Raw genomic sequence first — 9,869 nt, 5'->3', positions numbered from 1 at the left:
TTGAATCATCGACGGTTTTACATGACGTGAGATGTTATTAACTTAAACACAATGTTACAATATTGTTTTGTTATTTATATAATTATTATTTTTAAATGACGTAGTATAAAACTTGAATTTGCAGGAAATATACAGATGCAACAGAACACTGGTATATCTGCTATATGTAATACTTTTAGTTTTATTACAATCATTTCCCAATAAACTTTTGTCGTTGTTTATTTATTTTTCTTTAATTTTTATCTGTAATTCATGTGGGGATCGGGAGGTTGGGCCAGAGCTAATAATACCAACAACCACATAATTTCAGTTTATTGGTAGGTAAAAACACCTAAATTATTAAATATGTTTGTTTGTTTGCTTTTTTTAATTATAATATATTCTAAAATTGGTTTATTTGCGTTTCTGCATATGTAATTTTTGAAAAAGAAAAATATAACGTGACTGGTTTTAATAATCATGCAAGCGAATTTCAGCAAGTGATGAGTGTCGCTATGGGGTAATGGATGTTAAAAAGAAAACGTAGTTCAGTCATCTTATTCATGCGAATAATGGTAGTTATTGTCAATAGGTTACATTATCTAAAACATGACATACTGAAATGTTATGATTATTCTACTTGTAAAACTTGTCTTATCATTGATAAGTGGTATATTTAGCACTCATTACCTTAGCCTTAGGTATTAATTATACCCGTTTAAACTTAAAGTCGTAACTCGTAAGTAGAAATTATTTTTCTTGTTTCAAGTTGATAGAGCAGTAGTACTATTACTATTAAGTGATGTGGATAAAGTTTGGATAGACAAGGCGCACTGCAGCGTTTGAAATTGATGATGTAGGCTTACACTATAGTTATAACCTATTTGTCTGTGGATTTTAAGTTTTAAAATTAGTAATTGTTACGTTTTTAGAGTTTGACTTGGAAGTTGGATTGTCGATTATTGGAGTAAATTTTGTAAGGCATTAAAGTAAACGAAGTTATGGCTTATGTCACTCGATCAGGATTATTATTCATGTCTAGAAAAACTTGTATTTATGACTTACATTATAAAAGTTAGACATTCTGCAAATTTCATCAGTAATTGTAATATAATGACCATGTAACCAGTAGTAGTACTAGGCTTGTCTATACTAACAGTAATTATTACTAAATTAGTATAATGTGAGTTGTTTAAATTAAGACGTTTTGTTGAAGTTAATGATAATTATCCTACTAATGAGTTATGCTGTGGATTCAATTTTTAATAACACTCGTATTTTAAAATAAAATAAAATGTGCTATATTTTTAAGATAACAGGAAGAGCAAACACAAGCTTAAGATTTGGAAAAGACAGGCTAGGGTCCATTTAAGACTATTTTTTTCTTTGTGATTTTCTAAATAATAAATAGTGGGTTTAAATTTTTTCTTTTCTAAAGGATGAGTGTGTAAGGACAGCTTTGAAAGATTAAATGGCCCCTTGTTCTCTATATGTTACATAAGTTACGGGACATCAAGGAGTCTTATGGCTTACCAAGGATATCCTGATTTCCCACTTCCTTTAACAAACAGAAAAATAATCCTATATACATTCCTCATTATGATGCTTCAGTATAATACTAATAGAAACAAAAGATGAGATATGTGCTACATAGGTTATGCATGTGACGTCATGCACTGGGCCGACTTTGTTTATTCCACCATGTTGGATGTAAGAACAAATTAGTGAAATAACAGTGAACCTAGCAGTTAAATGACTTTGAACTGAATTGTGTAATAATGGCAATTGGTTGTGTTGCTGTTGGTTGTACAAAGTACAGGTCTGATCTTTGGTCATCTTTGTTGCTGTATCCATGTAACATGTGGCTGCTACATGGGAGTAACACTTTCCTAGTCTTGCTATACATGTGCAATGTGCAGTCAAGACCTGGGCCTCTAGTTGAACTGCAATCCAATTGCTCAAAGGGCTGTCGCACAGTTGTTGTGAATGACATACGTACAAACATATTCGTATCATATTAAAAGTACCACAAATGCTTTAAGCTATAGACTTGAATGGGAAACATCTTTTAGTATAGACCCAAACAAGTTCACATAATATAATACTCCATCCTAGCCCACAATTATGAAAGAGAACTGAACTTATAGCATTAATACATACTATTGTTTTTAAAGTGTGAACTAATGGTAATTTAACAACCTTATTATTTCTAATGTGTTTACCATTTTATTGTCAAACAGGATCAGTACTTCACAAGTATGAAAATATAACTTTTGCTGTAAATTGTCACTGTGGAGTCATTTTAATGCATTAAACCATCATTAATTACACACATATCCACATACATTCTAACAAATTATATTATCTCAGAAACTGTAAGTATATTTAAGAGCCTATAGCTGGTTTCATGAACAATGTGAGTATTTGGATAGAATTATGAATTAAAAGATTTACCAGTATAGGGCCAATAAAATGCAAATATAGATGTAACGTAACATTATAATCTATGCATTGTGTCATTAAACAATTAAATCTAGAAAACAACCTCGCAAACAAGTCAATTCTCTTTAAATTTAGAATGATATCACTCATCAGCACATATGCTGCTAAGCAAATAAAGGTGATTAATTAGAACTCATCTAGGTCCAGTTTAACAGTCCTACACTTTCCACAGTCTGACACTGTGCACCCATCCTGTCACAAGGCATCAAAACTTTGTATACCTTCAGTATGAGGCATAAAAATTAAAAATTAGATAACTGAAAATATCTGGGTATTCCTTGTTGGAAATGACCATAACTGTGTGTTTGTTTGTCAACATGACTAAAGAAGCTGTAGCTAAACTTGTGGTCATAGCCAGGGGAATAGAGTATGGGTCTGTCGTAGCCATTCCAAGTTGCTTGTACCGATGCTTAGACGGTTAATCTAAATCACATGTCAAAGCTCTAAGCACAGATAGTCTAGTTTCTTTGCACCATAAAATGCCAATCAAAGTGCCAAACACAAAGTTTTCCTGTACACAATGTAATGTTACAGTTGGGAAGGTTATCATGTTTATGTCCAAAATGGCAGATGGTAAAAGTAGTTCTGCTTTCAGTCACGTGACTGCATAACCTCTGTTTGCTTTTTCACTGACAACAACACACTGCCTAGAAGATTTTCTTTTCTGTAGTGCATTGTTGTTAGCAAGCTCAGTTCACATGTACTTGTGTTGATATAAATCTGAGTTATTCACAAAAAAACAAAAAATCATTCTTTCAAACTACACTAAATATTTTAAAACCTACAACTTCTTTTTTTGCAGTTATCACATTCAAGAAAATAATCCATTTAGTCTTTGTAAGAGATTAACTTGCCTGGAAATAGGGATGCTGTACTGTAAAGTACTGCTGCTCTCTGACCAAAAGGGAATTGGGTTAATATTCTTGAACCTGGATGCAAAAAATCGACCTACATATCAAGTGCAGTAAAGCAACTAAGCTCGGACATTGACAAGAATCCAGGAATAAGTTTCTAGTGGAACAGCAAATAGGATTTGGAGTTACATTTTCAGTAATATTGAATATAAATCAAAGAAGGTTATTTCTTTGTACAGATCTCTGGTTTGACCTCCCTTAAAATATTATGTTCAGTCTTGGGCTTCTTGCTTGAAGAAGAACATTGAGTTGTTGGAAACGGTTTGAAGAGGGCTACTAGGATGATTCCTGGGATTGAGGGGTTGTAATATCGAGACAGGTTAAGGTCCTGAAAATTATTTTATCTTGAGAAAGAAGGGGATGTGATTGACGAGTTTAAAAGTAAAAAGGGAAGAAATAGGATTGATTCATCATCTTTTTTCTTGTTTAATGGTAAAATTGGTGGGACTCGGGGACATAGATTCTGATACGGTCTTACCTCCTTTCACACAAAGCTATCTTGATGTTTTTAGCCCCTATATACTCCACAAGTTTTGCTCCCCTTTTGAACATGTATATAGCATGTGATCACCCTCCACCAATAGTATTGCGGCACCTATATTGATGCAGCTAGCTCCTTCTGATCCTCCTACTCAGTCCTTACTTTCTCATTAGGCACTGCATCCTTCAGACTCGTATTTTGCATGTGACTACCATTTACGATTGTACTTCATTGACATTTCAATAGTTTTTTGTTTTTTTTATTGTGTTTACATTCCGTTGTTTCAATTTTTTTTTTTGTGCTGTTTATTGTTACTGAATTATACTGTAACTTAGAATGACTTTGTGATTCAATGTATCAACAATGGAAGTTCCCATTATGGTAGACAACGCTTCTGGTACAACTACCCAGGCATTGGGTTCAACTTCATCTGCTGAGGAGGTACAGGCTTTAATTCACAGGGAGTTAAAATCCTATTCGGCTGGTGATTTCTTCTCATTCTAAATATGACAGTGTTTCTGAGGATGAATACAATAAAGAAGAAGAAAATTGGATTCACTTTTTTCTGGCACCTTCTTATTTTGGTCTGTCACACTCTACATCTTTATTTATAGCTGGTTAATCAGATATCTGGTTTATTATATTTACTTTTTATCCCAGCTTGTGGATTTCATTGATCAGATATTTATGCTTTTAATGTTGCCAGGTTACAGTTATTGCCCTGTTTTTATGGTTGAATTGATGCAATGACCCGACCCAGTAATGCTGGGTTCAGTTTGTTGTACTTCTTGCTCCTACAGTGATTTTGGAACTTTGTCTGGTTTCGGCCAAATGATAACTTCCTCTTCGTAATTCCGATTGCTTGACTATTTACTTACAGTTGGGGTTGGTGTATATATATTACATGGTCCATGTGCCCTAGCCACAACATTTATGCTACTCTAAATTGTTTTTTATCTGGGCGATCCTCAACCTCCAATGATGAGGACACATTGTGGAACCTCATCTGGCTGGTTGAGTTTGGGTAGATACTGAGCCATGGCTAGATTTTTCTCCATTGTTATATTTCAAGAAACTGTCCCTTAACTTGCCGTTTCTTCTCATGTGGGTATCAAGTTTGCTTCAGGTTTTTTTACTATGGATTGCACTTCTCAGGAGGAATTAAGCATGTACAGATCTTTTTTGTTTCTGCCCGTGTCAGGTTCTTTTCTTACTTATGGGGCAAAGAGCATGCCAGTTATTTCTAGGTGGTCACTTTCTGCTTGGTTTCACTGTTAGGTGCCTATACTGGCCACTCCACCTTTTCAATATGGGATTCTAGCTTTGTGTGAGGGGAGGTAAGACTGTATTGGTAGAAGTTAACATTTTCTTACACTAACAATGTATTTCCAATAGGTACTTGCCTATTCTCACACACTTCCAACCCTTCCTCCCCATTGCCAGTGCTACTCATTTTAGATCCTGCCAATTCTTGAAAGTGCGGACTGAGTGGGAGAATCAGAGGGAGCTAGCTGTGTCAATATCGAATAGCTTTATGTGAGTGAAGGTAAATACCTACTGGAAATACATTTTCAGTGTAAGAAAGTGCTACCTCATCATTTTTATTAGAGGAGGCAAGTACCTATTGTGTGAGAGAATGTTAACTTTAAGATTTAGCTGGGTAGTAGTAGTAGTCAGGACTGGATAGAGGCAGATGTTTGAGAAAATCAATGTGAAGAGCCATGATGAGCTAAGGGGCCACTTGTTCCTCAAATGTTATTAATATTAACTTGCAATCTGAGAGTACTTGAAACAAAACTAAAACCTGTAGTGAGAATAGCTAATTATATATATATATTTGCATTCTTACTTATAATGATTAAAAGCCAGTTTCATCAGTTGGGTACCATAAACCTAATAATATTTCATGATGTTCAGCCAGCTTAGGAGATTTAGACTAGTCCTAAATTTGTATATTAAGCTAACAATGCAAAACAATCCATAATAAAAGTATAATAATAGAAATACAAACTGAAAATAATCTAACAGAAAATACAAACACTAACTGCAAGCACAGTCATAAATTTAATGTTTTTTTTAACAATGTAGCGTCATTAAGAAGAACTCTTATCTTCCAGGTAAAAGTCTACTTAATAGGCCTCGAGTTTTTCCAAATAAAATATATTCTGGTGAATTTTCCTTTTTGAAAATCGTTAAAAATGAATTTCAATAGGTATAGTAGTGTTAAATCAATTTTTTGTTGGTGACTCCTCAAGATTTATTGTCTCACTTTCACCTTATGCAACAGGAGTATGAAAGCTCACTAATTCAAATCAAGCAAGTATACCAGTGCAATATTAGTATCAACATAGAGTGCCATTAAATATCTCAAAGTACTGACTATTGCATGTGCTTAATGTGGACTTTTGGTGTAATTATATTAATACCATAATATTTTACCCTTCCATAACTAGTATAGAATAAAGTATATCTATATTTGTGTGTGTATGTATGTATGTGTATGTTTGTATTCACTTTTACAGCTTTCAACTGTCTGCCATTTGGTTGTCATTGTGCATACTATGGTAGGAGAGAACATATGACCAATGAATATATATATGATATAGATAAATAATCATGAAAGCTATGTCCTGTATGAAGACAAAACTGGCATAAATGTGCTTTGACAAATCAACTTGATCAAAGATTAACAGTGTAATGTTTTAACGTTTCCACGATCTTGTTAATAATGTGACTTTTGTGATTTGAATGAGTTTACTGGACTGATTTGGAATAATGTGATTGAGTTTGATATACCTTTGTGATTACTGTGAACCCTTATGGCTAGTGATTAATATGCTGATCCTTCGAGAACAAAGTTGAATGGCAGTTGCGATATACTCTCTTAGCATATTTTAGTAATACTAATGTTCTACGTGTTGTTATTGACCTTTGACTTGGAGAGTTTGATGCATATCTTTTACCCATGATAATAGATGTTTTGCAAATATATCCTTTTTTAAAGAAAAACAACCTTTGGTCACTCCACATCTCTCCAAGATGTCATCATTTTAAACTTTGTACATGGTAAATGGATGGAAAATGACTGGTTTGTAATGCAATCTGTATGAACATTATCAAATTTCTTAAATTCAAAAATAATTTGAATGAAATACTCCTTGCATATGGACACCCATATTCTGCTAGACTTCTTACAAAGTTGCTCAAACTTTTAATGCCTTTGTTTAGAGTATTCGGAGTATCAGTAGGGTATACCTGCATATTTTTTCTAGATTATTGACTGTTTACATACTAAAAGAAAAATTCAAGAGTGAACAGCGAATCTGGCCAGATGTTTCTGAATTTGCTTACATTATCTGTGATATCTACATTATGTTATGTGGAACCATTTTATGATTATCAGCACGTGAGAATTGTTATTAGAAAAGCACAACTTTAGCAACTTTGAGACTTCACAAATAGTCCAGTTTACAATCAGTACTCAACTTAAACAAGTTTTTATCTTTTCTTTAATGTTTACTCAGTGCATTGGAAATTCTGGTTCTTTGATAACAGAATGGAATTGAGACTTAAATGAAAATAATCACATTGAAGCATTACTGTTAACAGCTAAGCATATCTAATAATCAAGCATTATTCATTAAGAGTACGTAAAAACTTAATAGTGCATGTAAGGTGCAGTGATAAGTTTTTAGATAAAGATATCAACGGATTGGGTGACATTTTTCTTGGTTCAGTGTAATGTTTACTTTAGATACTGTATACGTGTACTCTAAGTATTCGTGAGCATTTTATTATATTGAAGTCTTTGTTCATATATGTAAGTTTTAGAGTTAAACAGACTCTTGTAGAATTTTTTTTACATATGGTTTAATAATCTTTTTACAGTAGTTTGCTAAATTAACAATTATTTGCTGTTAAAAGTACATGTAGGTTACAAAATTCTAAAGTTCTTTTTGAATATTATTATGCATAAGAAAGATAACTAATTTATTAGACTCTTAGCAAGATAAAATGTTTAAAAGGATGCATGAAATTTGGTGAACTTTTTTCCATGTTTTGTTAGCTCCTTTCACCATTTTTCATTAGAGAGGATTTGACAAGAGAGTTCACCTGTTAGTGGGCCCAAAGTTTGTGAAATATACGAAAAAAACAAAAGTGGAGAAAGTTATATTCCCACCGTATCTGTGGTATGTAGTATACATAATTTATTATAATTTTTTTTTGAGTGGGGGCTTTATGATACCTTGATGAATGATCTTTTGACTTTAATTGTTGCATATACTCTGATACTCTACTCTTTTTTCTTTTCAGTTAGTAGTACGGTATGATGACGTTACCATAATGCACGAACTGTTCGCTCAAGTTTTAAACAATCGAGATCTTTCTCGTGCTGGTGATCTATTTTCCTTGGACGATCAAAGCATCGTGGATGATTTGTCAGAGGTCCTCTTTAAAATCCAGGAACTGTCAAGTGACTCAGAGTTTATCCTTAATGGTAACAATCAGAGTGTTGTGGAGATTTGTATTAACAGGGTTACTTCTGCAATTAGGTATGAAGAAAATAATCTCATCATCAAAGTTCAGTATTTATTGTGTTTTAGATAAAACAAATAAACATACCTTGTTAACTTGTGATATGCAATTTTACTGTCTTTTCTGTTTTTCAAAATGCTTATATTTGGAACATCCTGTTTTTTTTTCGAAGTCAGTTTCAGCATATTGAGTGCTTGTTAGAGCATGTCAAATAACGTTTCAGAAGTGCAAATATTTCAGTTCAATGCTGTTTTAAGTGGAAACGTATAGGGCTGTAAAATACAGTGTGCTCTTTCTATAAGGCTTAGTGAATTTTGTTTAATTTAAAAGTATGAATTATGTTGGAAAATTATCTCACAGACAAAAAAGCTGTAAAATTTGACTAAGAACGTCATACATCTTCAAAGATAAAAATAAGAAACCTTTATTTTTTCTCTGTTTTTGAATCAGTGTTTTTCTAACATCATGAATACATCTTGACATAGGTTTATGAAGGTTTGTATTACTGGTTATTAACTAACACATGAGAAATAGTAAATGGCTACAACACAGCTATTTCAAATTTGGTTACTGCATTCTGTTTTTAACCAGTGTGGGTAAAGAAAAATGGGAAATAACATTCCTCATCAAATTACCTTGATATTTAAATCAAAGGTTTTTTATAACTGAATTACTTTAAACAGAAATTTAAAAAATTTGCCAGGATAAAACAAGTATTCTAAAAGTTTCTTACTTAGCCTGCACACACCCACACATTCTCTTTCTCAAATGTTTTAAAAGCATGCTGTTTTTGTTTTTAATTCTACATTTATAAAGCTTGATAGTGTTCATATTTAAATATACGTACAGTGTATACCAAAGTATTAAGTGTTTTAGGACCTAAGTAGAAGCCTTATTATAACACTCTTTGAGCTGGTACGTGGTTGAATTTGAAGGTGTGTTGCATATTGGTCCATGCCAGCCCAGTGAACATAGCTTGCAAAAAATTAAAATTTTTTTTAAAAATGTTAATGAAAGTTTTGAGATTCAATGAACAACTAATCTTGATTATACAAAAGATAGATATCAGTAAAGAATGAAATGAACAAGTTTTGTTTTGGCTGCACTGTGTATACTTATATTAACAGTTTAATTTACTCATATGCACCATAAACACTTGGATGTTATTTGTTTGCACTCTGTGGACTTTGTGAAATTTGACCATTACAAAGTGGTAGTTTCTAAAGTTACATGCTATTGTGCAACGAAGAGAGGACGTCATTGTGATTAGTGAACAAATAATCTACAGTAAGGCAAGTGTTTTTATATAGATCAATAAATATAAGAGTCATAATTTTTATCACTCAAAGTTATACCTACCCTTAGGATAAAATAATGGGTGCTACTATAGCGTGAGGTCTATCGCCATATGTCGCCTACCCAGGTCTATCAAACATGTATAAAAATGTATCAAATTA

General features: G+C 32.8%; 1 protein-coding gene across 9 annotated transcripts in view; it reads left to right on the top strand.

Moving 5' to 3' along the window:
• The first annotated feature begins 292 nt into the window (after positions 1-292).
• Positions 293-9,869, top strand: part of LOC106468522 (ventricular zone-expressed PH domain-containing protein homolog 1-like) — a 50,702-nt gene continuing 41,125 nt past the window's right edge. For 4 of the 9 annotated variants that reach the window (XM_022396857.1, XM_022396862.1, XM_022396858.1 and 1 more), the window contains exons 1-2: positions 489-554; positions 8,191-8,429. In XM_022396857.1, the coding sequence (XP_022252565.1) occupies positions 507-554; positions 8,191-8,429 (287 nt within the window). In that variant the 5' untranslated portion in view covers positions 489-506. Of the gene's footprint in view, positions 318-488; positions 555-821; positions 836-7,942; positions 8,067-8,190; positions 8,430-9,869 lie in introns of those variants that run through there. The other 5 variants (XM_013928954.2, XM_022396861.1, XM_022396860.1 and 2 more) reach the window with 5 other exon arrangements.

Source organism: Limulus polyphemus, unplaced genomic scaffold (genome assembly GCF_000517525.1).
Source record: "Limulus polyphemus unplaced genomic scaffold, Limulus_polyphemus-2.1.2 Scaffold3041, whole genome shotgun sequence".
NCBI lineage: Eukaryota > Metazoa > Arthropoda > Merostomata > Xiphosura > Limulidae > Limulus > Limulus polyphemus.
The sequence above is the reverse complement of the archived record's forward strand: the minus strand, read 5'-3'. Positions and strand labels throughout refer to the sequence as shown.